The 17,125-nt window shown below is 39.6% G+C and overlaps 1 protein-coding gene across 1 annotated transcript in view; it reads left to right on the forward strand.

Moving 5' to 3' along the window:
* Window positions 1-17,125, forward strand: part of abca2 (ATP-binding cassette, sub-family A (ABC1), member 2) — a 176,862-nt gene that overhangs the window by 27,696 nt on the left and 132,041 nt on the right. Inside the window, exons 6-13 of the mRNA XM_078250330.1 lie at window positions 328-438; window positions 5,606-5,827; window positions 6,348-6,724; window positions 8,345-8,504; window positions 13,464-13,592; window positions 14,515-14,682; window positions 15,413-15,509; window positions 16,618-16,791. Of these exons, the coding sequence (XP_078106456.1) occupies window positions 328-438; window positions 5,606-5,827; window positions 6,348-6,724; window positions 8,345-8,504; window positions 13,464-13,592; window positions 14,515-14,682; window positions 15,413-15,509; window positions 16,618-16,791 (1,438 nt within the window). The remainder of the gene's footprint in view (window positions 1-327; window positions 439-5,605; window positions 5,828-6,347; window positions 6,725-8,344; window positions 8,505-13,463; window positions 13,593-14,514; window positions 14,683-15,412; window positions 15,510-16,617; window positions 16,792-17,125) is intronic.

Here is a 17,125-nt window from a genome sequence, read left to right on the forward strand (position 1 = left end):
TAAAAGGTAAATAAAGCAGTATACTACAGAGCCCACTTTCCAAACGACTAGTCTGCCATTAGGTCACGTGACTCCCCCCCCCCCCTACACAAAACCTTTATTAATGTTTTTCTTCATGTTTTACTTTCACTCTATATTCTGATGTCTTATCACACAGAGAATACAGTTCTATTCTGATGATAGCATTGATGCCAGCGACAGAATTGATAGAAACAAGCTGAATGATTCTTAGCAGCATCTGCCATCCAGAAAATCTTGCCAGCGGTTATTATACTCATGTCCATATGTGTGTGTGTGTGTGTGTGTGTGTGTGTGCGTGTCATGTAGGTGTACAGTGTTATCTTTGTTACATCTCTCAGAGATGGAGGAGGGACCCAAAGTTGGATTCAGGGGGCAAAAGGCGGCAGAAAAAAACCTGGAGACAGTGTTCATCTGGAGGTAAGTTTGTATACCTAGACACACTTATATACACACACGCACACATACATTACATACAGTGTCACATATCAGAACACCAAGGTCCAGTTCATGGTAGTGGTGACTGCTATTAGCTGGCCTTCTACTGTTAACTACAGTCAGTTGCATCACAAATCATAGCAATCATGCTGATTTTATGGAGGTCCTGGAAAGAATTGTCAGGGTTCAGCTATGTTCAACAATGTTATTACCAGCTGCGACAGCAACGCTGGTATTGTTTTCACCTTGTGAGTCTGTGTGTATGTGTCATTAAGGAAAAATGCGGTGCTAGAGACACCTACTGTAGCGGGAATAGGGCTGAACGATTAATTGCATTTGTAATTAAATCGCAATATGTTAAAATTAGATTTTTTAACAGACAAGGCTGCGATTACACTCTGGTCACGTGACATCTGAGAGTAAAGCAGTCTGCAGAGGAAGCATCAACTTGCCAAGTTGCTGCCCAGTGTCAGGTATTGTTGTAAAACCTGTCCTGGTAACGTTGCTACCTTACGGGGCAACACTACTAACCTGTATCGCCACTTAAAAACCCCCACCACAAAGCCATGTATGACAGTTGCATGCCTAAAAAGTCGAACACAAGTGTGTCAAGTAAGCGAAATACCACTCGACAGGGATCACTGACCGGAATGTTTGAAAGCGTAACTCCATATGAACGTATTTCAAAACAGAGTTTATTGCGAAAGATATGATGCACCTCAGTACGGTGTCCAAGCCTTGGCTCACGGCTTTGATAAATACACTGGATAAGTGGTACAACATGCCCTCCCGCACATATTTTAGCCAGGTCGCCATACCCGAGCTACACAAAAAATGTGAGAGTCGCAGCGGAGCTGAAAACAGGGGTTTTTTCTGCTGCTAAAACTGACATGGTCAAGCCGTATGATCACTACGGCTGGCAGTGCCATACTCATTGTGCACATATACATATTAAAAGAATGTCCTGTAAAGTTCACAGACAGTGTTTAAAAAGTGCATTTCTGCAATCTGCACTTTAGTTTGTGTGAATTTTTTAACTGATTTTACACCAGTCTTATTTGTCAGTGCTTTATGTTGTCATGGTAATTATTACATGTTTACAAGCCTGGACATTCAACAAATCAGTTGTGTGATTGAAGTATTTTATAAATTAATATGTCATTCATATAAATTCATGCATCACCTAATTTCATCATAACATACGTTATGTGTTGGTCAAACTATACGGTGATCTATTGTTTGTCTTTGTTAAATAATACAGCAGATAAAGAGCTTTAAAAAATAATTGCATTTTAAATCGCAATCGTAATATTGGTTAAAAAAATTAGATTATTTTCCTAAATCGTTCAGCCCTAACGCAGAAGTGGATTTGAGTACTTTGCAAGGTGTTTATATTTTATCTGTCTGTGGACACATTTTGTCATTTAGGCAAAGCAAGGCAAATGTATTTATATAGCATATTTCATACCCAAAAGCAACCCAATGTTCTTTACAGATAACAGGTAATTAAATAAAAAAAAGTAACAATCAAATGCACACAGGACAAAAACATAGAAAAGCAATTGTAAAAAGGTGTATCTTTAGCATAGATTTGAAAGTAACCAGCATTGTCCTCAAGTCTAAGCTCTTCTGGCAGAATAGAAGGTAAAGGCAGCTTCGGCATGTTTAGTTTTGACTCTGGAAACATCCAGTAATCCAGAACCAGGCGACCTAAGAGGTCTGCTGGTTGGTAAGAGATTTGATGTGTATCTTGGACTTAAACCGTTAAGTGATTTATGGATAATCAATACAGTTTTGAAGTTTATTCTGTGAGAAACTGGTAGCTAATGATCTGAGAACTGGAGTTATATGCTCTGGCTTTTTGGTCCTCGCTACTGTCGTGGATTGCAATAGTTGCAGATTTTACTCATCAATTAATTTTTTAAGGAGACAGAGATGGTGCTATATTAAGATCTTTATTCAACCAAAATGCCTGAGTTCTCTGCAGAGCAACTAACTACTATCAGCATGCATTCGTTGTATACATATGAGAGGATGGACTCCATAGAAAAGGATGTCATTCGGCCACATGTTTTACATTACATAACATTACCAAATAAGGCCATTTACCTATCTGTCCTGGCTGTACGCCCAGAAGTTAACTTCCCGTACAACATCTGCTCTTGACTGATTGCACACAACTCATTGTTTATTCAACGCCTATCTTGCTTGAATACAGGAATTAGTCATGAACCCAGAATCCCCAACACCACATACACCACACACACTAATAAAATTTCAGCTAATGGAAGCATGTAAAGATGAAATAACAGAGGTCCGAGAATCGACCCTTGCGGAACTTGCTCTGATGTACAGCTATCAATTGATACAAAATAGTCAATTTCCTGTCCAATAACACAAGGATGGACACTTTTTCAGAATCTATGCTGAAATTTAAGGGGTTTCAGCTACTCTTCCTGATTACACCTCTGCTCACCTCTGCCATACCTTGGAACAATATGAGGTCCTCAAAATCCACCTCGTAACAGTTGCAACAAAACTAACAGTATATTATATATATATATATATATAACTGAATAGAGAAATAGATTAAAATTATGTTTCAATCAGTTACATTGTTTTTTTAATCAGGACAGCACATTATGTGCTTACATAATTGCAAAAGGGTTCTCGACTGTAGAAGTGGCTGATCTGTAATGCAATATCTACATTGCCCATTATCAGCAACCATTCATCCAATGTTCCAAAGGCACATTCTGTTTACTAATCTGATATCATTTTAAAAGGCTAACTGAGAAAACATTGGAGAACCCTTTTGCAATTATGTAAGCACATAATGTAATCTGAAAACTGCTGCCCTGGTTAAAAAAACAATGCAACTGATCTCAGCTGGTATTATGTCTATAATGGAGTGGAATGGAAATTTCTAAGTGACCCCAAACCTTTGACTGGTAGTGTATGTTTTACCCTCCTTGGGCCATTTAAACTGAAAAGATGCTCTCAACTATTATGTAATCAACGAGTTCAGAGCCAAGGCTTCTGTTTTATTAACATTAACTTCATATCAAGAAAGATTTCCGAACTGGGCCACGCTTTCCTGATTATTGAGCTCAATAATTCATTTATTGAGATAAAAACAATTCAAATTTTTGATCTCAATAATTTAATTATTGATATTGGGGTTGGTGGGCTTTATTGCAATAGACCTGTGTGCGCGCTCAGTACCAAGGTTGTCTTCATCCGAAAGTTTGAGAGCCTTTTCAGTAGTTTTGCTGTGAAATCAAGCATAATTTCGGCGTCCTCTGTCCCTTGCTTAACTCCATAGATCCGTAGGTTGGACCTCCTTGAGCGGTTTTCATCGTCTTCACAGTGTGCTTCTAGTTGCTGCTGTTAACGCATCATGGAACATGGAAGCTAGGAGTCAGTCCTCCACATCGCTCACTCTTTGTTCGGCCTCGTCCAATCTTTTTTCATAGCCCCATATTTGCTTGTTCATGCCTTTCAGTGAGTCTTCAATTTTGACTAAACTTTCCGACAAGTCCTTTCTCATTTCTTTCATCTCGGCCAAAACCTCAACAATCAGGCTATGGCTGGCAGCACCTGTAGATTATTTAGCTGCAGCCATGTTCTTGGTCGGTAGCAGATTTACTTGAACCTTTGTTCTTGTTGCGCCTACTTTGGTTCATTTTTGCCACTGTGTCAAGATGGATAAAGACTGCTTATATTCTGTTTCTAAACCACTGTAAATTACTTGTTAAATGTGGGTTTGTAGTCCACGAAGTTGAGATCTCAGTTATCTAGCAGCCATCTGGTGGGGGGGGGGGGGTTGTTTCCATTCTCTGGTAATCTTTTTGTTATCTACAGCTGACTTTTTGCTTCTGGCTTTTCTTATGGATCATGTGTCTCTCCATACAGGCAGCATGCTGTTATAAGCAGTAAGCAGTTTGTTTATCAGATATCAAAGTGCTATAAATATGGACAAGAGTTTGTCATACTGTATATTTTAAGCAACACGGTCATGAACTGGCACAGCATCAGTAGGTCTAAAACAGCATTTAACACCAATGATATACGTAATTGAATCCTTCTCCAGCAGTTAAGGATTTTATGAAATCACCAAACCAACAAACAAATCAGGAATATGGGCTCCATTAATTACAACATGTCAGAGTTTATTTTTAGCATACACCCGCCTAGAAAGGAATACACATAATTTACTCGAAACTAACAGTCCTGCGTGAAAACAGGAAAGGCATTATATGTGTTGCTCAACACAACAATGGACTGTTAAAATCTTAAAATGTTGGTGTAATTCAACTTACACCAACATTTTAAGATTTTGACACTCCCGTGGTTCCCCTGGTTCTATACTGTATGTACAATTCACTTTACTAACTGGGAAAACAGTTGCATAATGTCTTCTGTGGCTCTGCATTTCTACATTGAAATCTTGAGTATGTAGGTTATTATACTGACTAAAAATACGAACTAATCTAAACTCTTAGCTCAAATTCCTGAATGTGTTTACCATTTGATGTTACCATAATTAGGGACAATAATAAGCAGGCATTAAGTGGTATTTATGCTTCTGCCGGGGCTCTATGCAGAGCTTTTGCTGTAGCCTATGTACATGTAAGTGGCCGGAAGTTTATACTTGTGCGCTTGTGTCTGCTTCGTTCTAGCGTATCTCTTTAAGAGAATAGCAGAGCTGGTGTGTGCGTATGCTGGGGAGTGTGTGGTAGAGCGAGTAAGAGAGTGACAGGGATTAGCTTCAGAGCAAGCACCGACTCACACAAGACACAAAGTGTCTCCCCTTTGCATTCTGATCACGGTCGGAAAGCTGTAGCAGGAAAAGTTAACCCTCTCATTGGTTTCATGTTGTTTATGGAGAAGGAAATCCCGGAAATAAGTAGGGGGAAATGCGGCGCTACCAAGCTACGGTCAAACGGACAAATCACAGTTGTGCAACGTGTAGTTAAATTTTGTGAAAGGTGCACGTCAGGCTACGGTGTAGGGTCCCGGATGCAGTGTATCTACACTTTCCTACGTATGTACCCACGGCGTCGATTTAACACAGGACCATAAATTGGCCTTTAGAGTGACAGGTCATTAAAATGCTCATCAAATGAACTAATTCCATCTTCCACAGGGGGCCCTCCTGACTGGAGCCTTGCTGGAGATCCTCACCTGTGGGGAGGGCAGGGCCAATAAGCTCAGTAAGATCCTGTTGGTGCCTGAGAAGCAGGGACCATTGCTGCAGGCCTATCGCAGCACAGTGTGCAGCGGAAGGGAGGGTCAAAGGTCAGAGCGCTTCAGGCTGATGAGCCTTGAGCTGAGAGAACAGATCAACACACAGAGTGTCACTGAGAAGGTACAGCAGAAACTTTCTTGGCATAAACAAAAGCATCTACAATAAAACAAAAAAATCTGAAACTGATAGCGGATGAAGTCAAACACACATGGTCTAAATCTGTGTAATTCCACTATCCGCTAGACTATTGTCTGTTAAAATACACAGCAGATAAGTCCACGGTAGATGTGTTTTAGCTGCATGCTGAGCTCCCACACGTGCACAGCCCCAACACAGCTTTCATAGACAATTTGAATCTCTTCTGGAAACGTCCAGCTTCTTCCCGCCCAGATGGTATCCACCTGAATGGCCTAGGCTCACGTACTCTAACTGACAATATTTTCTATTCCATCTGGACCTTTAAGAACGAGAACACTACATTTAAAAGCTGGACCAGTTCTGGTATCTTCAAAGCACAGGGAGACACTGAATTAATTTATTCATTTAACTAACAGAAGCAAGTTTGAATCACATTATATTTGCTCAATAGCTCTCTCCCTCCACTCTTTCTTTCGCTATTCCTCTACCCGCATCCCACCAGCTTCACCTGGAACAGCCAAACTCTTTGGTTTCGCTCTCTCAGTCCGACCTCTGGGCCCTATTGAAAGACCTGGCTGATGTAGAGAGGCTCCTCAAGGACGTGGACCTGCTCTCTGGCCTGGCCCGCCTGCTGCCCAAAGGAGCCTGTACTGGTCGAACTCCAGCCTTCCCCACAAACATGACCTGGCCCGTTAACACCACCACCTGGGGCCCTAACATGACTGACATTCCTGGAGAGAAAGGGGAGGAAGGAGCAGAGCGAGGTGGAGGAGCAGGAGAAGGGAAAGAGAAGGAGGAAGCAGAGAACCCTCACTCTCAGTTTTCAGCATTTGTACAACTGTGGGCTGGACTGCAGCCGATTCTGTGTGGGCACAACAGGTGAGTGAGGCAAGAAAAGGTGCTTAAATCATCTGACAAAATGATTGCTGTCATTGGGAAGAGCATTACTATTATGTTGTTGTGGAGAGAATGTAACTAAGCACAGAAGTATCTTTTCAATTTAAAGGATGACTGCTATTTGGTTGTTTGGTTGTTTTTTTTTGTCATTACAACCATCATTCTATCTATAAGAATAAATTGTACCCACAGTATACATCCAAAGGGACGAAAAACACAAGCAGTCAGATGCAGGGTTGACTCTGAACTTTTGGGGCCCTAAGTGACATCTTACACTGCCCCCAAAACCCAAACAACCACCACCCCTCTTGCTACCCCTTTTTGTTACCCTGTTAAAAACAATGGTAGAAAATCATATCGTTAACTTAAAATCGTGAATCGAATCACGAGTTAAGTGTATTGTTGCAGCCCTACCGTGGAGGCATGCAACAACCACATTTTCTTCACACATTGAAGGCAACACTCTTTTAGTAATTGATATAAAAATGGTCATTTTGAGGGTTAAGTATTGCTTTAACCAGTCTCCCTTGTAGAACAAAGAGACATGCGCTTGTGCCAGATATTTTTTAAATTCAAGGTTTGGTTGTTTTATGTAACTCAAATCCAGTAACTGCACACTATGCCTATGATGGCTGTTTTGGAAAGCAGCCTGCATCGCTCCTTTCACAAGCCAGCAGAAATACTTACACTTTTAATATGCCATTAATGGAAAGTGAATCAGATGATCACAGAATTCATTCTGATATATTAACGTAATCCTCTCATCGCGCAAAGCATTTCTTTTGATGGAAATTAGCCTATTTCCTTTCTTTAACTCACATTGGTTGCTATTTGTTTTATAGTGATGCCCGATGGTGATGTAGAGGGATGAGAGAATTTAAACCTTGCACGTGTTCGAATTGGGGTGCCACCTTTCACATGAATGTGTTTGTGTGATGTTTAGCTTAACATTCTGCCTCCAAGTGGCCAAAATGCATGATTAATGCAGCTTTAAACAAATCCCCAGTTTAGCTAAACTTATATAGAAGAAAAAACAAAGACCCAAACTGTCCTTTGTAAATATACATTTTTACTTTCAGTTTGACCTCCAAATAGATTTTTAGAGTTTAGATAACTTGTTGGTTTGTTCACAAGCTGTCTGACTGCTCTTGTTTCTTGTCCATCAAACCGCCACATTTGAGCAACCTAGGTGATTCAAACTAATTGAAATGATTGCTAAAACTACAAAAAATAAGACCAAAGTTGTAATAAACTTGAATTATCTTCCAACTAGTTGTGTTTGCGCTGCATTGATGTGTCAGTCTTAACAATGCTTAGTCCTCCCTTTTTTGTGTTTGTATCATATTTGCATTCAATATTAGATTAAACATTGAGAAATGTATAAGAATAATTCCTTACAGATAATACAAACATTGCAGCTGTGCATGGTATAAAAACAATATATTGTGAACAGGGAGATATAAGCACAGTAAACTTGTGGCCTGATTTGTGGGGAGAACTATTTTGTTTAATTTTTAAACATATAAATTGCCGATCAAATTCCATAGCATTGAGACTTGGCAGTAAAATGTATGAACTTTAAACCTGTGGCTGTTGTTGCAGGATCATTGAGCCAGAGGCTTTGAAGCAGGGGAATATGAGTTCGCTGGGATTCACCAGCAAAGAACAGAGGAATCTGGGCCTACTGGTTCACTTGATGACAAAAAATCCCAAGATCCTCTACTCCCCCATTGGATCCCAGGTTGATAAAGTGATTCAGAAGGCAAGTGGAAAGCACTATCTCTGGTGTAATTGTATAAGTAGAGCTGTTCACATTATTCTCACTGACAAAGCTGTGCTCCCAAAGGCGAATGGATGAATTATGCTGTGATTAAGGCTGGCCAAATTTTATATATTTTTTCCTGTCAACAAATCCCATATGCAGACCAAAACCAACAATAAATTGATGAAAAGTGTGTTTGTATCCAAAGCCTGCAATATCTTATCGCTCTGTGCCATGGAGCTCCATCATTGAGCCAAAGAGCCACACCGTTGCACTGAGTGGCATGTTCCTTTTCACACATTACCATGAACACACTGTAGTTTATTTGGACTCTGTCCCACACACACCATCCTGCTGCCAGAAATACTGTACTGTATTCATTCACTGCTAAAAATAGTCCCCAACAAATGCATTATTGCTTAAACTATGCTAAAAACTACAGTGGTCAACTGTTTAATGAAATTACTGAGCCTTTTCTGCAATGAAACTATATATGTTCAGCTGTATTTAAAGATTGATGTCTTCAGTTTAATCCAATGTGCTTGGAGCTGAGAGCCAAAGACAGTTTAGGGGAGTCGGAAAGTATGGAGAGACAGACTAACACAGTGTTTTTCAAATGTTTTAAGACCAAGGACCACTTACCCAATGAAAAAAAACTCACAGACCACCTAACTGCCAAATATCCCCAAAAACAAAGCCCTCCTACTTCAATAGTATAGTACAAATTACAGCCAAATGAAATGACCCCTCGGCTGCGAGGAGAAAATCTGCGAGTGTCGGGAAACTCCTGGCGATCATGACAGACACACCATAATTCCATTTTGAGGCGTGCAGCTTTAATTTAATCCTGGACATTGAAGACGGTGACAAATTTCCCTTGCAGTGCTTGAGAGTGCTGAAAACATAAGACAGGTATGTCAATTTTGTGAGCCATTGGGAATTGTGCACTCTGCCATACAGTCAATCACTATAATGCAGAAATAAATTGACCTCATCACACAGTTCAAATAGACAGGTAAGGACTTTCCAGAGCAAAAGCCAGTGCACTTCAGTTTCAGAAACTCTGAACTTTAAAAAGACGTGTTCAGTGGTTTGCTTTTGATTGCACTAACTACGTCCACAGCTTCGTCCAGTACTGTTTTGAGACACTAGGGCATTTATATCACAGCCAGTTGTTCTCTGTGAAAGCAATAGTGGGTTTCTATGCTGAATGGTGCTGCTGCAAGTACACACACTGCTAGTCCCCTTTGTTTTCCAGTCATTGCAGCTGCACAGTTTGTGCAAAGGCCAACACATCTGGTCTAGTCGAGGTCATGCTGCACAATGTGGTGTTGGTTGGCATGGAATGACAAAAAAGAAAATCATCATGCACTCCTTCGTCAGTATAAATGTACCTTACAAGACACAGCAGATTTGCCTCATTCTCGATGTCCGTGAACTCATCCAACTGTAGTGAGGAAAACTCTGGCATATTCATGTCACTCGCTAATCTTCAACATTTTGAGCCATATATGTTATTTGCTGCTGGACGGTGTCACTGGACAGTGGCTCTCTGTTATTTTCATCGCTTGCTTTTCCCCCCAAACAATTCAATAAATAAATAAATAATAATTAGTGCTGTCAAACGATTAAAATATTTAATCGCGATTAATCACATTAATGTCATAGTTAACTCGCAATTAATCGCACATTTTTCTCTATTCTAAATGTCCCTTGCTTTCTTTTTGTCCCATTATTTTTTTTTCATTCAATGCTCTTATCAACATGATACGATACTTTTAAAACGGTGCCTGAACCGAAATATTTATTTTAGGGCTGTCAAACGATTACATTTTCTTAATCGAGATTAATCGTTTAATTTCTATAGTTAATCGCGATTAATCACATGTTTTATCACATGATTAAAATTCTATTATTTTGCATTTCAGAACTGTTTTTAAGTACATATTAACAATAGAAAGCAATTCTTACCAGTGTTTCTTGATTGGGAATCAAATGAATGCAAAGAAAATTACTTCATTGAACTTGATTTTAAGATTTGTATTTGTTTATTATATATTTAATCTAGTCACACATTTGAATCTAGAGTCAATATTAGGGTTGGGTATTGTTTGATTTGGATACCGGTGCTAAAGCAGTACTTTTAAAACGGTACTGGTGCCTTAACAGTGCCTGAACCGAAAAGAAGGGTACTAAAGAGTTGGCGACATTAAAGAATGGCTTGTTTATTGCTAAGGCCATATCGTCAAAATTAAATGTTTAATAATAATGTAATCACTATAACAATAACTTATGTAAATACCTGTTGAATGACAAAAACAACCACCAGATGGGAAAAGGGCATTTAGCAACAACTTTGAATGCACTACGGGACTGTAAATTACTAGTTTCATTGAACGCACTGTCTGTGTTTTTCCGACAACGGCAGCTGCAGATTGTTACATCCCGGTGTCGGAATCCTCTACAGTGAAATACAGACAAACTTTACACCGTTTAGCGTTAGCTGTCAGCATTGTAACCGTGTTTAATCCAGCTACTAGCTTGCGGTAGGCTAACATTAGCTGCTGTCGAGTATAGTGTTAACTAGCGTCACGTGCAGCAATGTTTCTGTTGCCTGTAACGTCTGTTTCAGAGTATCAGAGAGAAGTGCAGGCATATCAGTGGCACCAGAATGAGGCACCGAATAGCGTTGCTATTCCTGCAGCAGCAGGATGTGTTACGAGGAAGTACGGCAAAATAGTAGCCTGTTAGGCACGACGCAAAGCAGAGTGAAGTGAAAATAAATTAATAAATGGCGGCATGCGATTAATACGATTTAAAAAAAAAAAAAAAATAAAAAAAAATAACGCATTATGCTCGGCCCTTAATCGCATTGCGATTAACGCGTTAATGCTGACAGCCCTAATTTTTATATATATATATATATAATATATATAAAACGAGCACCTTGTTCAATTGCATTTGTCCTGTATGTTCAAAAATATAAAACAATAAAAAGTTGATCTAAAAAAAATAAGGAGCACAAAACGGCGAAAACAACCACTAGATGGGAAAAGGGTATTTTACAATAACTTGAATGCACCACGAGGCTGGCGAGGCTGAGTCTGTGTTTTTCAGACAACGGCAGCTACAGTCTGGTGTTAGAATCCTCTCCAGTGAAATACAGTCACACTTTACACCGTTTAGCTGTCAGCATTTTAACCGTGTTTACTCCAGCTGCTAGCTAACAGTAGGCTAACGTTAGCTGCTGCTAAGTGTGGTGTTGACGAGCGTCCCGTGTGGCGATGTTTCAGTTCCCTGTAACGTCCGTTTTCGGAGCATCAGAGAGAAGCGCAGGCATTTAAGTGGCACCTAAATAAGGCACCAAAATCCCCCCAAATAAAAACTCTTCGGATCTACACGATTCACGTGGATGACATTTTCCCATTCAAAACGGCGATTTTCGCCGAAAAGCGACTAGTTTGCAGGTATGTACTACTCTTTGGCCGGCTCGCAAGCCCAAACAAGTGTGTCTGTTGTTTTGTTTCCGGTCTAACTAGATCCGGTGTGGTGTTGTAGGTTTTCTAACATTACTAGTTGCAACAGCATGTGAAAAAAACTACATAGTTTGCTAGGCCAAAAAGAACGTTAATATCGCGATAAAAAATTGACGCCGTTAAAATGGGTTTGCGTTAACGCCGTTAAATAACGCCTTTAACTGACAGCACTAATAATAATATATAATATATGTATAATGTCTATATATATATAATATAATAAAATTTGCTCCTGTTGAATAAGCCTTTTCTGTTTTAGCGGTCGTCATGGATACTCTATATAAAGCCTCTGTAGTCTTCGTATTTTCCCCCCAGGCTCCCTTCGTCATGTGTTTGTAAAATTCATCACGTTTTCTCTCAAAAAATCCTGTAGGTTTCCCCATGCACTCATTGTGTTTAGTTTCAAAGTGACTCTTGAGCTTAGCAGGTTTCATAGCCCCCATTAGCCAACGATTTATAGCACAAAACACAATGTGTCCCTCATCCCCAGCCATAGTGCCTGTGCTAAACCACTTGTGTGATGTTGATGGTGATGGCGCGGTGGATATGCCACATGCCTTTGGTGTGGGAGACCTGGGTTTGATTCCCACTGCGATACATCAACCAATGTGTCCCTGAGCAAGACACTTAACCCCTAGTTGCTCCAGAGGCGTGCAACCTCTGACATATAGCAATTGTAACTCGCTTTGGATAAAAGCGTCAGCTAAATGACATGTAATGTAATGTATGATGTCGTTTCGCCTTGTCTGTTGTGCCAACGATTTATAACACAAAACACAATGTGGTTTGGGTTCTCCTTCATCCCCAGCCATAGTGCCTATGCTAAACCACTTGTATGAAGTCGTTGCGCCTTGTCTGTTGTGTCAGAGGTTTGTGGTTGTGTCATTTGATTTGATTTTAATTGCCCCCATATTAAGCCATTGATCCATTTTGTCAGTTGACCGTAATCTACGTATTTCCTTTAAATGTCACGCTGATAATTTCTGACGTGAATTGGAGGCAGTTTCGCAAAATCGTCAGCTTTGCAAAATCGTCAGCTTTATTGCTGAAGTCCAACAGAGAAAAACAGCAAATTCAAATGATGTTTGAATTTACACACAAGTTTATATAATATTGAAACAACATATCTATGCTACTCACTTTTAGGCTTTGGAGTCGCTTGGAGACAGTTTGAGAGAAACCCTGTTTATAATTTAAAATATAAAAACATATTTTACCAAATTTATTCGCGGACTACTGGTATCGCCCCCCCACCTGGACTGAAGATGGTGGAGAGAGCAGTGAGTGTGGAGGGTCAGAGATATAGGGAGGAGGTGGCGGTAGAAAGGACTGGAATCCATATGGACAAATGGCTGAATTTATACTAAATATATATAGGTATATGAGAAAAAGAAAATAATATTTGTTAACTTTTTGCACTCAGGCAAATGAGACATTTGCATTCGTCGGTAACGTGACACACTACACCCAGGTGTGGCTCAACATCTCCACCCAGCTCAGGGCTTTTCTGGAGGCGGGCCGGCTGCACAACCACCTGGTGTGGCTACAGCAGGTAGACTCATTTACAAGTCATGTTTTGACATTATTATTAAAATCAGAATCAGAAAGCAGTTTATTGCCACAGTAATAGAACCACATGGAATTTGCTTTGGTGATTATGTGCATACATACAAACAAACAAACAAACATATTAAAGTGCTCATAGTATACTCATTTTCAGGTTCATAATTGTATTTAGAGGTTGTACCAAAATAGGTTTACATGGTTTAATTAAAAAAAAAAAATATATATATATATATATATATATATATATATATATATATATATATATATTTTTTTTTGTACTGCACATTGCTGCAGCTCCTCTTTTCATCCTGTTTGTTGAGCTCTCTGTTTTAGCTACCGAGTGAGGCATCACACTTCTGTTCCATCTTTGTTGGGAGTCGCACATGCACAGTAGCTAGGTAAGGACAACTAGCCATTAAGAAGCAGAGTATGAGGGCGTGCCACGCTAGCAGCTAGGCGAGCATTATAACGTGTTTTGCAAAGTGACGCACGTTTGTCACGGAAATAAAGGCTGGACTACAGACAGCTCGTCTGGAGCAGTTTGTGAACAGTGTTTTCTGTTGGAGATGGTAAGTCCCTTTGGGGTGGACCTTGGGCTTTTTCACTTTGTAAACCTATTACATGCACAAAAAAGATATACTGTATAACACAATAAAGGAAAGGGAAAATGCCAAAAAGCATAATATGAGCACTTTAAACATTAATAAGAATAAACAAAAAATACCAAAACAGAGACAATTCTATACAAAATAGTTGTTTTTAAGTATTTTAAGCAGTCCTACCATGATGCAAAATAGTAATCTTTGCATTGATATTTTCCAATTAGGTTTATGTATTCACAGAACTTGGACTTGAGTCAGAAAATATGTAATGGTTAGTCATTCATCCTCTTTCTCCTCTCCCTTAAGCTGTCCTCAGAGCTTCAGCAGCACCCTGAGTTGTTGAATGACTCAGACAGAAAGCTGATGCAGGGCCTGATGGAGGGAAACTACAGTCTTCCTAACATCTCCACCCTGCTGGAGCAGCTTGACACCATTGACAACGCTGCCTGCGGCTGGATGCGCTTCATGTCTAAGGTTGGTATAGTGTAGAACAATGGATCCCATCAAAACATGCCCACTGCACAGAACATGCCTTATATGCCTGTCTGCTGCTAAGAGTTCATGAGCAGCAGAGCAAAAGAGCAAAAAGTAATGTATCATTTGTTGAAACATTGAGTTCTGACACAAGTGTTATATTCAAATTTCTTTATTACAATAAACCCCTTGAGATGTATCATCTCGTTTTTAAAATGAAAAAATAAAATACAATTATCAATACAACAACGTACATTCAACAGGCAAAAAAAGAAAAACACATGCATACGTTCATCAATACGTTACAACCTCTAAATGGCCATTATGGCCATTAATAAGTAAACGGTAGCGTGTGAGTGGATCACTAAGTACAGTCAAATATAAACATTAGGTATTAACAGTAGGCTTAAGGATTGATGGCATCATTAATAACAATGGCAGTCCATCTTAAAAGTGAGCAGACAGGGCATGTTTAAAAAAAACAAGTATTGAAATTGACCTTATTTAGTTAGTTGAAGCCAAGGCCATTACATCCCCAATAGTATATGTTGACTTGCTCAGAGCTCCAGTTTGGGAAGAGCAAAGGTCAAAGAAACACTTTTCTATTTATTCTAGTGGAAAAAGACTCTGTAGTAATCCAGTATGATGGTTTAAGCAGCTCTAACAATAGTTTTTGATTAATCCATTTCTGCTGTAGAAAATTATTTGTGTCTTTGCCCCATGCTTCAAGGTCAGTGTGGATGTCTTCAAGGGCTTTCCTGACGAGGACAGTATTGTCAATTACACCCTAAACCAGGCCTACCAGGACAACGTGTCTGTGTTTGCCAGTGAGTCATCCCTCCATCTGTGTCAGGTTGTGATCATGGTACCTCAGTTGATAGTTAAACAACTGTCTACTACATACTTGTATAAAGTGCCAGTTTGTTGTGCTCTAATGCAAACCATGTGAAGCACATGATTCACGTTTACAGTGCAGAAACAAATTATACACAAAAAGAAAAAATATTCATGACATAATTATAATGCTCTCATGACAGCCAATGTAAAAAACAACCTCTTAATGACAGTTAAATGTAATGTTAACATATAAAGCTAAATAGTTTATTAAAGTTTAATAATTGGGCCTGTCATGACATATTTATGACAGGTTGTGTTAATGTCAAGTCGTCATTACAAAGACATCGACAGGTTGTATTGTCTTGTTTAATGTCAAGTTGTCATTACACAGAGATTGTTGTCTTCGTTAATGTCAAGTTGTCATGACAAAGACATCTCGGACAATGCTAACTTTAAAAGTGTCATAATTTACTGAATTTCTCAAAATGACTCCTTCATGTTCATGACAGGTGTCATGTCATAATAATGACGGTGTCATGTCAGTCTTATGTACACCCCATAAAATAAAGTCTTACCGTAGATACAAACAACAGTTGAAACAGGATGTTCAGAGGGAAGTCAAGTGCTGGCCTGACCAATCAGAGGTCACTCTTAAGGAGTCTCTGACTGACGCAGACTGGGACATGTTTCAGGTGCAGCTCTGCCAGCACAGATGCATACACCACAGGGCTTGGGACCGGGTACATAAATTACTATAAAGCTGCTTCAAACAATGTCCATAGAGCACCGAAGGAGGCTAAGTGATGCTACAGGAAGAAATTGGAATCACAATTCCAATATTATTTGGTAAACACTTAAAGCAAAAGAACCCAGTGGACATCTGAACCGAAATGTGACATGAAACAAGTGCAAGTAATGTAAACAGTAAAGTAAAAACAGGATTCACTGTGTATGACAGTCAGTGCTATACAGACAGTCCCCCAAATGACAAACAAGCCTGAATTAAAGTCAAAGAGATTTTGCAACATGCAGAAACTGTTGTATGCTGGTTGAGCCACCAAGACAGTACTGATCTTATGGGTTCTTTTTTTTTTTTAGGTGTGATTTTCCAGACTAACAAAGATGGCTCCCTGCCACCCCACGTTCTGTACAAAATTAGACAAAACTCCAGCTTTACAGAGAAGACCAATGAAATCAGACGAGCCTACTGGCGTCCTGGGCCCAACATCGGGGGGAAATTCTACTTCCTCTATGGTTTTGTTTGGATCCAAGGTAAGTGACCAAATATTTTTTTAGAAAATCGCAGAGGAGGATTCCCCCCCGAGCCTGCAGTGCAGGGCGACTTGGGTGCAGTTGCCCTGCACTGCAGGCTCATATGACGGTTCTTCCGAGATCCTGTAGCTTTAATAATAGATATAATAGCTGTAATTCATAATATGTATAATCCTATGATACATCCAAGCGCTGTATGCTGTAAAGCCTGTATCGTGAATGTAACTTTAACGGCTTATTAACGGCTCTGTTCCCAAACTGCCGGTTTTCGACTAGTAGCTAACATTAGCGGTAGCTAGTAGTATTACATAATAAATGCGAGCAGATACAAAGG

This window comes from Sander vitreus, chromosome 5 (assembly GCF_031162955.1).
Source record: "Sander vitreus isolate 19-12246 chromosome 5, sanVit1, whole genome shotgun sequence".
NCBI lineage: Eukaryota > Metazoa > Chordata > Actinopteri > Perciformes > Percidae > Sander > Sander vitreus.